Consider the following 17,662-nt stretch of genomic DNA (forward strand, 5'->3'; position numbering starts at 1 on the left):
CAACCCAGGTGTCAGTTTTCTTTTTTCTTAAAGTTCACCTCCCTTAAGAGGGTTGTCTCACATCTGCTTCCAAGTATTCTACCTAGCTATTGCTTCTCAGAGTTTCTTACTCCTTTTAGCTGCTCGCTGTGAGATACCATTTGCTTCTTCAGTGGTTTTTGTGTGGAGCTCTGGGACATAGTCCCATTGATAGACTACTGCTGCCATAATTTGGCCATCAGTGGAGGTGTAGTTGGGGGCAAGCCACAATTCCTTTATTTCCCCATTCCTTAATTTCTTACAGTACCACCTCAGCTATGGCGGATCAGACATTAGAGAAGAATTGGAGCAAATAAAAGGAATTAAAGTATGTTTTATAAAGTACATTTAAAGAAACATTTAAAACCATGTCTAACATACAGTTTTCCCCTGCCCAAAAGAAAGCATCTAAAAAAGTTGAATCATTCAGAGAGTAGCTTCTGAAGTACTTCCTTTACTCTTTTATCCTCAGGTCTGTGCCTCTGAGCCATCTACTAACTATTCAACTTTCGGAAACCTCACCCCAGATTCAGGATTGGTTTTGGCTAAGGATTTATTTTCATCAATATAGTACATTTCTATGAATTTGACATCTTTTGGCTACTACCCATCAAGACTGTCTGTAGCCTTTTACAACCAAATCTTGTAGTCAAGTTATATGATTTGCTTCAAGTTGATCTTCTTTGAGGCCTTCCTATTAATGTAAAGTTTAGAAATGCTGTTTGATTTTTCTAGTTGTTCAGTACTATTGAGTCAGACACACAGTCACCACAAACTTCTCCCAAAGATTAATATTAAATTTTAGACATAATACAATTTAAACTACTAATATAAAGAGAAATATTTTTAATATCCCCCAAAGAGTTCTCTCCTAATGAAGACAGTTCTTTCCTCATTTTACCATGCAAATAAAGATTATAATATTTCTCTTTCTCTAAATGACCTCATTATTCAAATTTCTTTTTTTTTTTGAGACAGAGTCTCGCTTTGTTGCCTAGGCTAGAGTGAGTGCCATGGCGTAAGCCTAGCTCACAGCAACCTCAAACTCCTGGGCTCAAGCAATCCTACTGCCTCAGCTTCCTGAGTGGCTGGGACTATAGGCATGTGCCACCATGCCCAGCTAATTTTTTCTATATATAATAGTTGGCCAATTAATTTCTTTCTATTTATAGTAGAGACGGGGTCTCGTTCTTGCTCAGGCTGGTTTCGAACTCCTGACCTCGAGCAATCTGCCTGCCTCGGCCTCCCAGAGTGTTAGGATTACAGGCGTAAGCCACTGCACCCAGCCTCATTATTCAAATTGAACACTCTTGTTCTGCTTTTTAAAAGAGGTCCATGGCCAAGTTATGACAGTTTGTTTGACTAAATGAAGATCCACCGAAGCTGTTAAATCATCATTGTAAGAGTTAGATTAAATTAGTATAGGGTAGCTCTTGGCTAGCCTACTTACTGGCAGAGTAGGATTTTTGTTTTTTCTATTACATACGTCACTCCCATTTGTCCTTTAATTGTCATATCCCTCCAAAAGCCTGTCAAAATCATTTTATTTAAGGGTCCCTTTGTGTCTGACAATCTAACATATCTCTGTCATGGCATTATACCACACTAATTGATTTACTTGTCTGCTTTCGTAGCACGTGGAATTTAGTGGGTAATCAATGAATGTTTAATGAGTGATAAGTGAATAGTAAAGGAAATTGGAATCTGTTATTTTCTAACATTTACTCTTTATCTCAGCAATTTATTAATGATTAGACATAAGATTTTATGGAGAACCAGTTTATTTCTAGTGATTAAAAATGGTTCCTACAGTTAAAATTTCTTTTTATTTCAAATTAAGTTTTGAATTATAAGCACCTTGATTAGGCAGAAAGGATTAGAGAGCTGCTGAGGCTCAGCTCACAGTTAGGATTTCCTCCTCCTGGAGCTGCACTGTGTACAGCTTTCTGTGTTGGAAGGAAAGAAAGAAACTGAAATAAGAGGGTATGCTCTGAGAGTCCTTTCTCATGTAGTGAATGGCAGATAGTGCTATTTGTTGTTTCACTGATTTAACCCTTTGTTTATTTTGGCAAAAAGCAAAGTCTTTTTTACATATAGGGAGGCATCTATTGGCAGTGTAATTTCTGTTTAAAAGTAGGAAACAGGTTGGGCATGGTGGCTCACGCCTGTAATCTTAGCACTTTGGGAGGCTGATGTGAGAGGATCACTTGAGGTTCAAGATGAGCCTAAATGGCATAGTGAGACCCTATCTCTACTAAGTGACTGACTAACTACATACATACATACATAAAAATAAAAAAAGTAGTTATGTGGTGGTGGATGTCTGTACTCCTAGCTATTCAGAAGGTTTGAGGCGGGAGGATCCTTTGAGCCTAGGAGTTTGAGGTTGCTGTGAGCTGTCATGACACCACTTCACTCTAACCCAGGTATCAGAATGAGACTCTGCCTCAAAAAAAAAGGACATAAAAGTTAATGAGGAATGGAAGAAGAAAAATTATACAGAGAGAGCATATTTTCCTTTTCTAAATATGTATATTTAAGCATAAGTATACAGGAAATTCATGAATTACTCTTAAATTTATATGTTCTACGTTTTTATAAAGCTTCTATTAATATGTAAGAAGATTTAAAACTCAGTGTGCATATTCAAATATAAGATGTTTGGCCCACTGTTGCCTTGTCTATCGTGGATATTTTAAAACATATATCTTAGGCCAGGCATGGTGGCTCACGCCTGTAATCCTAGCACTCTGGGAGGCCGAGGCGGGTGGATCGCTCAAGGTCAGGAGTTCGAAACCAGCCTGAGCAAGAACGAGACCCCATCTCTACTATAAATAGAAAGAAATTAATTGGCCAACTAAAACTATATATATAAAAAATTAGCCGGGCATGGTGGCGCATGCCTGTAGTCCCAGCTACTCAGGAGGCTGAGGCAGAAGGATTGCTTGAGCCCAGGAGTTTGAGGTTGCTGTGAGCTAGGTTGATGCCACGGCACTCTACCCTGGGCAACAGAGTGAGACTCTGTCTCAAAAAAAAAAGAACATATATCTTTTGAAGAAGAAGAAGTAGTTGTCAGTAAAAGTTTATTTTCTTTGTACAAAGCGGAATTAATAAAATGCCTGTTTGTTTCATGATCACATATATTGTTTGACTTCTCTTATAGAAATTTCAAGAAATAGCTGAAAAAAATATGGAAAAATTGAACCGTATTGAGAAGTCACATGAACAGTTGGTCCTTGAAAATTTACACTTCAAAAAAGTGTCATCACAGACTCAAAGGGAACAGACATCCTTGCTGGCTGCCTGTGCATTGATGGCTGGTGCCTTATATCCACTCTATAGCAGATCATGTGCCTTATCCACACAGAGAGATTTTCTCCAGGAACAGGTCAACAACTTTGAGTTGTTCAAATTGGAAATTAGAACTCTAGCTCAGGCTTTGTCAACTGTAGAGGAAAAGAAGCAAGAGGAAGCCAAGATGAAGAAAAAATCATTTAAAGGATTGATACGTGTATTTCGAAAAGGTGTCATTACAGTTTTGGCAGCAAACAGACTCAAGATTTTGGGCCAATCATGTTCCTCTCTTTTTACCTGGATGGAGAGTTTCAAAGAAGGCATAGGCATGTTAGTGTGTATAGGAGAGCCCAAAGACAAGCATAAATTTCCAAGTAAGATAACTTGTGCTTTTTAAAACTTAAGTTGCAAATAAATGAAATACAATGAGAATATGCTTGGCTATTATGCAAAACTTAAAAAAAGCATGTAATATGCCCCAATCATATAACATAGTCCCATATGTATTAGTATATAGATATATATATATATGTACATGGATAAGTGTATATTTTTGTATAGATTAGACTTTTTTGTTCTAAACAGATTGAAATCTAAGGTAGCAAATATATAGAATTTTAATATTGTCTAGCTTTATTATAGTTGAATTCTCTTTTCACAGTAAAGTGAAGAGTTTATACAGTGATTTTTCAATTAAGTCAATCCAAAAACTGCCCTGCTTAAAATTATCAGAATAATTTATTTTCAGTTTTTATGAATCAGTATAAAATGATGAAAGTTAAAAATCTATTGAAAAATTATATGAAAATGAGACAATTGCAAATTTTCTAGCTAACATTGTTTTTTAATGCTTGTCTATTCTGAAGAAATAATGGATTCAATTCTTAACTTTAGAAAAAAACAGGCTATAAAGTAATAGAAATAAAACTAAAGAAAATTTCTTTTTCTGTCTTTTATTTTTTGGTGTCAGTTAACAGTTATTTATAAATTAGCTCAATCAAATCTAACAATACTTATGGATTTTTCTGCACTAGGCAATGTTTTACATACAAGGTTTGATCTGTTTCTTAAAGGGCTGAATAATGATATGAATTTTAAAAACAGATTTTAATAAATTTTTATAGTATTTCATAATGGATTTGTTTCTATTTTTGCAGAACATCAAAAGGAACAGTTACGTTGTTTACAAGCACTCAGTTGGCTCACCAGTTCTGACCTTCTTACTGCAGTAATCAGTTCTATGGCTGAGTTACAAGAAGTCCTTAGTAAAACAGGTATGATTCCCTCTTTATGTCCTTGCAAAATACATTTAAAAGCAAATGTCTAGAAATCCTTTATGGTACAAATTCTAATAAACCATCTAGGAATGAAATGTATTTATTCTTATTTTATTTTATTCAGTCACAGATAGATTGTTAAATCTATATTTAATGATGTAGTAAATTAATATAAATTTTGATGGCTAATTTTGTCTTTGTTTATGGGGAAATTAAGTGATATTCTTAGTGAATATGCCCACTGTGTTTTTTTTTTTTTTTCTTTCTTTTGTGATGAGTTTTCCTATAGAAAGCTCATCATTAGCTTTTTATTAAGTAATACTGGCAGTGTTCTTTCAAATGTTTTGGCCTTGCTTCATTTCTACTTCTGGGTATAAATTTCATTAAGCTTGAGTAATAATTGAGCCAGGAGAAAATTTTTCTCTCTCATTTGGTGATATGTTTTTATTTTTCTGATTTATTTTAGATAGAGTTAATTTGAATAGTCTATTCCTTTCCACAAAGTGTGAATCCACTTATAATCAATGATTTATAAAGGTCTAAAATTCAAGTTTATTTTTTAATGACTCAGATTATATATGTTTGTGTGACAGTTTCATTGAAAACTAGTTGGATAATTATGGTCACTTCAGACACATTAATAGTTAAAGTAGTATAATGGATTTGTTAAGACTTGCCTGCTTAACGACATTTTGTAAGCATAAATGAAATGATAATTTGAGATTCAATTTAATTCTTTAGACAGTTCTACTTTGTAAATATAGATCATTCATTGTGATTTTATTTTTTATTTTTATTTTTTGAGACAGAGTCTCGCTTTGTTGCCCAGGCTAGAGTGAGTGTTGTGGCGTCAGCCTTGCTCACAGCAACCTCAAACTCCTGGGCTCAAGCGATCCTCCTGCCTCAGTCTCCTGAGTAGCTGGGACTACAGGCATGCGCCACCATGCCCGGCTAATTTTTTGTATATATATATTTTTAGTTGGCCAATTAATTTCTTTCTATTTTTAGTAGAGACAGGATCTTGCTCTTGTCCAGGCTGGTCTCGAACTCCTGACCTTGAGCAATTCTCCTGCCTTGGCCTCCCAGAGTGCTGGGATTACAGGCATGAGCCACCACGCCTGGCCCATTGTGATTTTAAATGTCTAAACCTAGACTTTTATAGTAGGAAACTTACGACTTAAAGATTATTTTTAGGTTGTAGCCATTGATGTTGGTAAGCAATGTGTATGTCCAACGTACTGGCAAAATCTCAACATACTGGGTTTAGAGTCTGAAATGTCTGAATTAAATGTATTTTGAGAATTTTGGCATGTAGTGATGATTGCACAGCTGTATAAATTTATTAAAACTCACCAAACTATATAATTAAATGAGTGAATTGCCTGGTATGTAAATTTTATCTCAATAAAACTATAAAGTTAAAAAAAGAATTTTGGTATTACAACTTCAAAACAAAACTGTAACATTCTTGTAAGAGCTTAATAATAGCTTTTGGATTTGGTGTAATATACAGGTGATTTGTGTTAGTAAATTCTTTGTAGTTAGATGAACACTTAAAAGTAGGTTGATTTCTTAAGCTATATTCTTATTTATATTATTGATTTTTTTAGTACTTTTTTTTATTTATCAGAAAATAAAAGTATGTGAATTGGTCTGTCCCTCTAGAAAATATGCATAATGGTTTTAGAACAAGAATGACAACTCATGAACAAGTTTAGGCAGGTTGTAATCAAGGATAGAATGAGAAGTGCAGGCTTTAAATGATATAAGAATCCATAGAAGGTACAGTTAAATGTGGGCTGATGAGTAGGAAGGAACTTGTGATTTGGCTGGGCCTAGAATCATAGTAAGTTAGAGACGGAGATATGGTCTTCAGATGAAGGACATGGTTTAAGCAGAGATACAGAGGTAGGAATAAGCATAGAATGGAAAGAGTGGACATTAAAGACATGAGAATGTAAAGCCATGCCTAGCAGTCCTGGCTCATAGATGGTGATTAATACAAGGTATTTTCTATTATATTCATATTGGAAGAAGGTGTATTGTTGGCATGGAGTCAGATTATGGAGGTTTTATAAAACCAGGCATTAATCCCCCGAGCACATTCCAAAAGTGGCCTCTTGTAAAATTTTTAAAGTTAAAATATTGACATAATGATTAAGACCCTGATAAAAATTTGTATAGGAAAGGCTTGTCAACTAGAAGGTAGACCAAGAGTGGTATCTTTAATTGCTTGCATATGTCTAGGAACACAGCTGCCTTGATGTTATCCCTGCCTGTGCCATGCCTCTACTCTAATAACTTCAGGAAATAGCAAGTTCAGGGAAACTTATTTTTAGGGAAGGTTTTAAGTATTTGTTGGCTAAGCACTACTTACTGAAGAGTAAGTGATTATTACTTAGAAGGAAAGGATAACTGATGTATCAGTCATGAGGAGTATTGGAAGGGATATGGTTGGGACAGGTAGATAATTGAATATTATTGGACTAATGCGAAAATGATCAGTGTGGACCTTCTGTGGAGATAACTTGACCATTGGGCTTTTAGAATTATTTCTTCAAACATGATAAGGGGTTTATATATTATCTTTTCCAGGTGATATGTTTTCATTTTTAAGGATATTTTAGTAGTAGAAATTTCAGATATTTTAGCAGACAGGGTGGGAATAAATTTTTAAACAGTTAAAGCATATGGGTGATTATCAACAGACAATAATGAGAGGAATAAATGTAAAGCCCTAATATATGGGGCTTATATAGTTGTGTGAGTTTATAATTTATATGAATAACCTAAATAGGTAAGCATTATTGTACAGCAGAGAAAGCATTAGCTTTGAACAAAGCAGATTGATTTTGTATCTAAATCTGCTGGTTATCAGTTGTGTGATATTGGGCAAGTTATTTAATTTTACTGGGCCTCAGATTTTTTTACCTACAAGTAAAGAAATATGTCTTCCTGGCTGTTATGAGGATTTAATGAGATAATACTTGTTGAACGTCATATACAGTACCTGGCATATAGAGGGTGCTTAAAAAAAATAGTGTGTCCTTACCACCCATCTCACTGTGAAACAGCACATAACATTAATGAACATATGTACATACACTCACACATATACCTTTATGTGCACATACACATATACATTTTCAGGCTACTAATGATTAATTTTCTATTTTAAAATTGCCAACGTGCTCTTTAGAGGGGAGGCAACACTATAGGGTTAAGCCGGAATTCTGCTTGACTTTTCATACCAGTTCCTGTACTAACTGTATGACCTTGGGCAAGTTATTTAAATTCTGTGTGCCTCAGTTTCTTTATCTTTGGAAGGGGAATAGTAGTATTACCTATTTCATAGAGTTATTTACAAGACTAAATGAATTCATTTGTAAAGTATTTAGAAGAGTTTTGTTTACTAGTTTGCTTACTTTGCTTAGTGCAAATATTGGTAATTTTTAATAGTTATTGCATTAACTGGATAATAATGAAGAAATTTCATAAAACTTTAGAGTAGATCAAATGAGAATACATTAGTTCATCTTAAAATTTCAAGGTAATTTACGTATCACATACAGCTGTAACTTTTAAAAAGATGGCTTTAGCCAGATATGATGCATGCACTGGTGATCCCAGTTACTTGGGAGACTGAGGCAGGAGGATTGCTTGAGCCCAGGAGTTTGAGACCAGCTTCAGCAACATAGTGAGACCCTGACCCAAGCAAACAAATAACCAAAAGATGATTTTGTTATAAATTAGTGTACAAAGATTAAGAAGAAATTTCTTCCTCTGAATAGAGTGACTGTATGTTCAGGGCTGGGGGTGTCAGAGGTTTGCCTTCTTTGTAATTATTAGAATACTCCATTTAAAGTAGCTAATCAAATAGTTTATTTTTCCTTCTAAATAATAGGAAGTCCAGAGTCAGACAGAAATCCAGACTGTCTTTCTGCTCTGCCATCCTTGGTATCTTCATGTTTGTGCTTCCTACTTTTAAGTTGGCTACTCTTAAGGCCCCAGGATTGTGTTTTTGCAGGAAGGCAAAAAGAAGGGCCAAATGTGAAGGCATTCATACATCATTGGTGGGAATGAAAATGATATAGCTGCTTTGGATAAAAGTCTGGCATTTCTGTAAAATGCTAATAGAGTTATCAGATGAGCCAGCAAAGCCAGCAATTCTATTCCTAGGAATATATGCAAGAGAAATGAAAACATATATACATATAAAAACTTTATCATGAATGTTCACAGCAGCATTATGTATATTAGTCAAAAAGTGAAAACAAACCCAAATGTCCATCAATTGGTGAATGGATAGATATTTAAATGATGAAATATTATTGGGCCATAAAAAGGATTAAAGTACCATCATGTGCTATAACACAGATGATCCCTGAAAACATGCTATGTGAAAGAAGCCTGTCACAAAATATCACATATAATATAATTCCATTTATTTGAAATGTCCAGAGGAGGCAGATCTAGAGACAGAGAGTAGATTAGTGGTTGCTTAAGGCTGAGGAGGCGGCTAAGGGAGTATGGGAATAACTGCTAATGGATATGGGGTTTCTTTTTGGGGTGATAAAAGTGTTATAGAATTGATTGTGGTAACATTTGTACAACTGTGAATATATTAAAAACCATTTATTTGTATATTTTAATGGGTGAATTGTATATATTATATCTGTTAAAAATATGAAGGCATGTGGCTATTGAATATATCTTTTTATATCAGGAAGGCAGAAGTTTTTCCAGAAGCCCATCCAGCATTCTTGTTTCATTGACCTGAACTAGATCACATGGTTATCCCTAGCTGGCTAGCTAGAAGTTGGCAAATGAGAAGGGAGGGTTTGTGGATGGATTAGATCAACTAATGAACAATGTCTGTAATAGAGAGGATTCATTCTTTTTAAAAGCAGATATTACTACTTCCATGGCAACTCTCCCCTTTTCCCAATTATAAAGGAAAACTGGTCAATTCAGAAAACTTGAAAAAAAATAAATCAGAAAAGAACACGATAACAAAACAAAAAAAATATTTTTCCATCAGATCAGTCAGGAATAGTTACTATTAACATTTGTGTATGTTCTTATGCATCATCCCTCCCTCCCCTCCCTTCCTTTCCTCCCTCCCTTCCTCCTTCAACCATTCACTAACAGACTAACATTTGATATCAGTGATATCATAGAGTACATACTGTTTTATATTCTTGTTTAAAATTTTTTTTTCAAGTTGCCTTGACTTTTTGTTTTTTGATTAAAAAATTTTTTTTATTTCAGCATATTATGGGTGTACAAATATTTAGGTTATACTTATTTAAAAATTATTTTGAATAACCTCAGACTTACTGAAAAATGGCAAGTACATAACAAAAAACTTTTTTTTGTCATTGAACAATTTGAGAGTAGCTTGCTAACATGATGCCCCATCAGTCCCTCATATTTTACTTTACATATTAAAGACATTCTCCTACATGACCTGAATGCATCCATCAACATGGGGAAATCAACACTGACACATTACTGTCTTTCAGACCCCATTTAACTTTCCCTAGTTGTCCCAACTATGTCCTTTATAGCAAAAGGATCTAGTGTAGAATTATGTGTTGCACTTAGTTATGTTTCTTTAGTCTCCTTCAGTATGGAGGAATTTTTAGTCTTTTCTTCATCATAATCTTGGCATTCTTGAATATTACAGGCCAATTATTTGTAGAATATCCCTTAATTTTGGTTTTTCTGACATTTCCTCATGATTAGATTCAGCTTGTGCATCTTTGCCAAGAAAAATCACAGAAATGATGCTGTGCTCTGCTTGTGATATATTATTATAGCTTTATTTTTAAAAGAAATTTTGAGGTTTTTTTAAAAGAAGTTTATGAGGATTTTTCCCACTTCTATTAATATTATTTTAGAGAATTATTTTAAATGTGTGGGTAATATTTTATCATTTGTATTTTCCATAATTAACCAATTCACAACAGGACTTTTTATATAGGTAGCAGGAATATCAGTTCAGCTTTGATTTGTAATTGATTAATTGTCTTTGAATCATCTAAAATTATGAGCAGTATCTTAATTTTTTAGCCGAATGGGAAATTGAAATGGCAGATCTTGGGAAGGTCTGTTTAAGAAATAATCTGAAAATTCTGAAATGAAATAGGATATTTGTTGCGAGGTAAATCTATGTTTTTTCTTTTCTTTCTTTCCCTTTTTTTGTTTTTGTTTTTGAAGAACTTGCTGGAAATTTAATCCATTTAAAATGTCAGGACTACATATTGTTAGCATCACCTACACTTTTTTCTTTTTAGCCTCATTAAAAATTTGGTGCATTATGCTGATGCCAAGTCATAGCTTTTAATTTGTTAAATAGTAACTGTACTGCATCTCCTGTTATCTTTGTTCTAAGGCTAAGAAAACAATCTGTAAATAATGCATTTCAAAAATTAGGTTTTTATCTTTTTAGAGTAAGTTCTGAATTATATGCATACTATTAACTATCTAAGAGAGAAAATTTACCCTTAAACATATTGAGTATGCAATAGAGTATCAATTAAGAATTTAGATTTAAGATTTGAATCTGGTTTCCACTGCTTACTATTTGCATGACATTGAGCAAATGACTTAATCCCTTTTCAGCCTCAATATCCTCATCTGTAAAATTTGGCTAATAAAAGTTTCTAGCTCATAGAGTTAATAAGAATAAATGTAAACTGCTTAGCCAAGTCCTTTGTATATATAAATGTTCTATAAATAAATGTTTGTTGTTTTACCTCTTTCTTGTGCACTGATATATCAATGAAACTAGAATATTACTTTTTACCTTTTCATGAAACTAGAAGTTCAATAATGGTAGCTTGAATTCATTGCTCAGAAAGTGCTAAAGGTGGTTGCCCCTGCTACCTTCTTAAACTTTGATGATGAACTTATAGGCAGTGGGCAAAGACCCCAGTTTCCATCTTGCCTCTGTAAATACTGGACAGGTGGCCACCTTCTTGCTTTCATTATAGTGTTTGCCCACTTGAGATAAATTACCTCTTCTCAGTATCCAAATGGTGTGCCTGCAAGAGATCATTTACCTCAAACAGGGGAGAGTGTTACTTCCACTGAAGGGCTGGGATATCAATCATTATGGGAATGGACTAAAGAATTCTTTAGATAGCTGAACTTTTTGATATGACTGGTCCAGATTAAAATTATCAAGATAGAAACAAACATGCTAATTTGCTTTGAAATATCTCTAAACAAACACAGGAGTAAATGGATATAAGTAGAATGTAACTACATTTTGTTATACATTTCCTCTAATTGCATGTTAATTATGTAGAAGATAGATGACCTAAATATACTGCTGATAGTACTACCTAACCTTTTTTTACTGCATACTTTGAGTTAACTTTCTAGAGGTCATAGAGACTCAGGCAAAACTTAGAAGCCTAGGTTGTGTTTAGCTTAACAGTGAGGTTTCATACTTAGGAAGTTCAAAGCAGGAAGAAAAGATATTTGTATTAATAAGCAGTTATTGGTATATGTTGAAAAGCTTTAAGCCTTTATTGAACCTAAAAACATAATAAAAAGAGCCTTGCTACTCCAAGTGTAGCCCACAGAACCGAGAGCGTTGGCATCAGGTAGGAAGGTGTTGCAAATGCCTAATCTCAGATCCTACTCCAGACCTACTCAGTCAGAATCTTCATTTATAAAAAGATCCTCAGGTGATTCACATGCATAGTAAAGTTTAAGGACTTAGAAGATTTTGTTATTTACATAAATAACTTTGTTCATATCTGAAATTGAAATAAGCATAGTCTGACGAAGTATCATTTCTGGTGCTTCAGCTACTATTGTCTATTTTAGGCAGCCACATTTAACTTACTGAATTTTTTATTTTGTGATTTCTTTTTATTACTTTCACATTTTTGCATATTTGTTCAAACATTTTATTGTGAAAATTTTCAAGCATATAGAAAAGTTAAAAGAATTTTACAATGTACAGATGTTTTGTTTTTTAAATTAAAAACTTTTTTGCCTATTGTCATTTTTAAGAACAAGTTCCAATGGATAATTCATCCCTGGTAGTGTTCATGACTATGTAAAATTTTACTGTCACAACTTTTTACAATATTTTTTTTTAAATGTAGATCTAAAATAATGTACAAAATTAAAACAATTCTAGGACCCATAGATGAGGTTTGAACACATTTTGCAATTTATAGGTAGTTTTCTGGACAACTTCTAAAAGGCCACAGCCTTTTTTTAGAAGTGTAAATTGAGTATCCAGTGACTATCTAACAAAGCAAAATAGTTATCTTTTCGAGTTTTTGTAGAAGAATGAAAGAAAATATTTTCCTTCAAATCTATGTTAAAATATTACATATATATTTAGAAAAAAATTTTTACCCTCACCTTTTTCCAGAAAAACTTATGGTAGCTTATAGGTATTAATAAAATATGACTATATATTAATATTTATTAAAACTTAAGCAAAAGAATTTAGAAACAAATTTAAGCTAAGAGTGACATGAAAAAGCCAATAATGATGGCCTACAAATTTGTGTTGAAATTTGAGTGTGAGGATTCATTTGCCAATTATAGCATTAAAGAAAAATCAGAACTTAGGAGAATTACAAGTGTTCTTGTAAGGTTAGATAGGAAGCTTCTACAACTCTTAATAAAAAGGATATGTGATAGAATGAACAAGATTTCTCTATTAGACATATAAGAGCTCAGTCTTTTCATTTTAAGTCAAATGTATCAGAATATAATTTACATGCAATAAAATGTACTCATTTACCTGTAAAATTTGATAAATTTTCCAAAATGTATATATTAGAATGTATACAAAAAAATATAAGAACATTTCTTTCGCTTGTTTTGCTGTCAGTCACCCTCACCCCTACCTGGCCTAAAGCAACCACTTATCTCTTTTCTTGTCACTTTAGTTTTTTTCTGTTTAAGAATTTAAATACATTTCATAAAAATGGTGGAATCAGTCAGTGCAAAAGAATTTAGATGAACTGCACAGGGAGAGAAAAAAGTCCTTAAAAGGCTGCCCTCACTTCAGACACCACAAGTTCAGGGGTCCCCAGGGCCCCCTTCACTTCAGACTAGCTGGCTACTAATTGGGAGTCACCATGGACTCTCTCAGGTTAGGTAATTTGCTAGAACAACTGATAGAACTCAGGAAAGTACTATATTTAGAATTACAGTTTTACTCATGTCTAAAGGAAGGAAATAAATTAGAACCAGCCAAGGGAAGAGACACTTAGGGTAAAGTCTGGGAGGACTCTAAATGCGAAACTTCTGTTGTCCTAAGAACAAGATACCTTCCAAATTCCTTACTACGTGTATAGTTTGTATTCTTTAAGTCTGGATTCTCCTATTTAGCATAATGTTTTTGAGATTCACCTGTGTTTCCTGTGACTGTAGTTTGTTCCTTTTTGTTGCTGAGTAGTATTTCATTCTATGGCTATACCAAAGTTTGTTTATTCATTACTTATTGGTGGGCATTAGGGTTGTTTCTGCTTCTGGCTGTTATGAATAAAGCTGATGTGAACATTCATGCACATGTCTTTTTGCTGGACATATATTTTTCTCTTGAGTAAATACCAAGGCTTGGAATTGCTGGGTTGTAAACTTGTTTTGCTTGAAGAAGTTAGCCATGTGAGTATCTTAGAGGGAGGGGTGATAGGTGGAGAGGGACATTTTAAGCAGAGGAAACTTAAGTGCAAAAACCCTGACAAAGGAGTGTCCTTGATGTTTTCAGGAATGACAGGGAGGCCTAAGTGGTTGATCCCAGGTCAGGAGAGGAAGAATGGTGGATGTCGTCAGAGAGGTAGCAAGGGTGGGATGAGCAGCTGCTCACACATTATGTAAGACCTTAAAACCATGGTAAGAACTTTAGATTTTATTCTAAATGAGATAGGATGCCATTGGGAGGTTTGAGTGGAAGAACAACAATAGCTAATTTAACCTTTTCAAAGGCTTCTGTGAGAAGGAAGGGTATAGGTCAGGCGTCCTTAAACTACAGCCTGTGGGCCACATGCGGGTGTTTTTGCCCGTTTTTTTTTTTTTTTTTTTTTTCTATTGAGGTAGGTTTTATTTTTTTTAATTTTTTTAAATTTTTTTTATTTCGGCATATTATGGGGGTACAGATTTTAAGGTTTCAAGAAATGCCCATTTCTCCCCCTCCCCCCAAAAGTCTGAGTCTCCATCATGACCATCCCCCAGATGGTGCACATCTCACTCATTATGTATGTATATACCCGCCCCCCTCCCCCCTCCCCAATACCCTATTACTGTAGTACCTATGTGTCCACTTAGGTGCTACTCAGTTAATACCAGTTTGCTGGAGAATATATCTGGTGCTTGTTTTTCCATTCTTGGGATACTTCACTTAGTAGTATGGGTTCCAGCTCTAACCAGGAAAATATAATATGTGCTATATCACCATTGTTTCTTAGAGCTGAATAGTACTCCATGGTATACATATACCACATTTTATTAATCCATTCTTGGATTGATGGGCACTTGGGCTGTTTCCACAGCCTTGCAATTATGAATTGTGCTGCTATAAACATTCGAGTGCAGGTGTCTTTTGTAGAGTGTCATTGGATCATTTGGGTAGATGCCCAGCAATGGGATTGCTGGATCAAATGGTAGATTCACTTGTATCGCTTTAAGATATCTCCATATTGCTTTCCACAGAGGTTGAACTAGTTTGCAGTCCCACCAGCAGTGTAGGAGTGTTCCTCTCTCTCCGCAACCATGCCAGCATTTATTGTTTGGAGATTTTTTGATAAAGGCCATTCTCACTGGGGTTAAGTGATATCTCATTGTGGTTTTGATTTGCATTTCCCTGATGATTAGAGATGTTGAGCATTTCTTCATAAGTTTGTTGGCCATTCTTCTGTCTTCTTTAGAAAAGTTTCTGTTCAAGTCCTTTGCCCACTTTTTAATGGGGTTATTTGATTTTTTCTTCCTAATTTTCGTGAGTTCTAAGTATATTCTAGTTATCAGTTGCCCGTTTGTTTTTTTACTTGAAAATAAGATGTGTGCAGTGTGCAGAGGAATTTGTTCATTGTTTTTTTTTAAACTATAGTCTGGCCCTCCAACGGTCTAAGGGACAGTGAACTGGCCCCCTGTTTAAAAACTTTGAGGACCCCTTGGTAGATAGAAGGCTGGTTCAATGTTCTAAGGTGAGGAGCAATGGTAGTTGAAATAGCCTAAGAGCTTTGGGCATGGTTAGTGGTCAGAGTCTAGAAATATCTTGAAGATGGAGCTGATAGGGTGTGCTAATGTATTGAATGAGGTGTGAAAGAAGTTTAGGAGTCAAGAATGACTTCAAAGCTTTTGGCTTGGGCAGCTGGGTGAATTGAGTCATGAGTGACTGAAATGAGGAGATTAGAGAAGGAATAAGTAGGAAGAGAAAATTGGGAGATATTTTAGACATATATTATGTGTGAGAAATTTATTAGACATCTTGGTGTCAAGAGGTGGCTTGATATCTGAAATCAGGAGAGAGGTCAAAGAGGTCAAGACAGATGAAATTGTGAATGCCTTTAGTGTCAGTGGTATTTAAAGCCATGCTATTGGATGAAGGCCAAGTAGGGTAATGATTTTAATCCTGATTGCACATTAGAATCACCTGTGAAGCTTCTTAAAAATAGTGAAGCCTGCATTCTGCCTCTGAGATTCTGACTAAGGTGAAAGGTAATTGCCTTAGAAATGAGTATAGGTAGAAAAAGTTTTTGTGGACATTTCAACACTTAGAGGTCAGGAAAATGAGGAGGATACAACAAAGGATTCCAAAGAACAACCAGTAAGCTAGTTAGTCAACTCTGGTGGCACCCTGCAAGCCAAATAAAGAAAATGTTTCACAAATGGGAGTGTATCAATCAATCATGTGCAATCTGTTTGCTAAAATGCGTACAATGAAGATTGAGGAGTCACTCTAGATTTGGCAAGATAGAGATAACTGATAACCTTGATGGGATCGTTTTGGTGGAGTGGTTGAGACAAGGCCTGACTTGCTATTGTCTCTTTGTCTCATTATCAGCAGCATTTCTTGCTGTGTGAATTAACTCTTTAGCTGGATAAACAAGAGATCTGATTCTTATCTATTTGCACAGTCTCACCTTCCAGTGCTCTCAACTAATAAATCTGCAGTTTAGCTAAATTGAACTGCTTATCATTCTATAGATGTTAGATGTTCTCTTATGTCTCCCAACATATGAGAATAAACTTTTTTCTGTCACTGAACTGTAAGAGGAATATATTAAATGTATATTCATATTGGAAATACTAAAAAAAAAAGCACCATTTCTGTCTTTAAAAGCAATTTCATAGAAGATGCAGAAGTTTTGTCAGTGTTACTTATATTCATCTTCAGTGAAAACTTAGAGTAGTTCTCTGACTGAAGTAGTCTAAGTATGTAGCTTTCTTGTTATTTAAGTTGACATAGAGACAGAGGTTCAAGAATATAGATGTATGATTGGGTCCTATATTCCTTAGATAAGAGGTCTCCCAACCTGGACCCTTCTCACACGGGTTCATGGGTAGAATTCAGGAGGGTGGGAGTGGGTGTGGGGGAATGGTCTGTGAACTTCGTTGGAAAAAATTATATCTTGTTTAACCACTAGTGAACTGTGGCATTTTCTTCAATTATGACTGGTGATGAGAGACCCTGATAATATGAGTGGCATAGTGACTTCATTGCTAATAGAAATCACAGATATTTTTATATTGTAATGTTGTTGTAGCCATCTCAGATACAGACAGATATAGTTTATGCTCATCATTAGTAATCAGTAATCGCAAGACAACTCTGTACCTAGTAGTTGTTTATCCGTCAAAGTGAGGTTCTATGTTCTTCATATCTATGTTGCTTTCTAGTAGTCCCTAAATAGAAAATTCTCTATTTTGTTTGAAAGAGCAACCTTTCATCACCTGGAAGCACTTCACAACTCTTTCAAGAGTTACTGAAGCCACTTCTATCTTTATAGCACCAAATTTGAACCATGGATTCACAATCATTTTTTTCCCAATTCAACGTCTTGAGTATGTTGATTTAGTTAAAGATGAACTCA

At 34.6% G+C, this 17,662-nt stretch overlaps 1 protein-coding gene across 4 annotated transcripts in view; it reads left to right on the top strand.

Annotated features, from left to right (window-relative positions):
* The window catches only part of CCDC171 (coiled-coil domain containing 171), a 319,711-nt gene that overhangs the window by 133,958 nt on the left and 168,091 nt on the right, over positions 1-17,662 (top strand). For all 4 annotated transcript variants that reach the window (XM_076008755.1, XM_076008757.1, XM_020289349.2 and 1 more), the window contains 2 exons: positions 3,182-3,686; positions 4,470-4,586. In XM_076008755.1, coding sequence (XP_075864870.1) covers positions 3,182-3,686; positions 4,470-4,586 — 622 coding nt within the window. The remainder of the gene's footprint in view (positions 1-3,181; positions 3,687-4,469; positions 4,587-17,662) is intronic.

The sequence above is a fragment of the Microcebus murinus genome, chromosome 12 (genome assembly GCF_040939455.1).
Source record: "Microcebus murinus isolate Inina chromosome 12, M.murinus_Inina_mat1.0, whole genome shotgun sequence".
Classification (NCBI taxonomy): Eukaryota; Metazoa; Chordata; class Mammalia; order Primates; family Cheirogaleidae; genus Microcebus; species Microcebus murinus.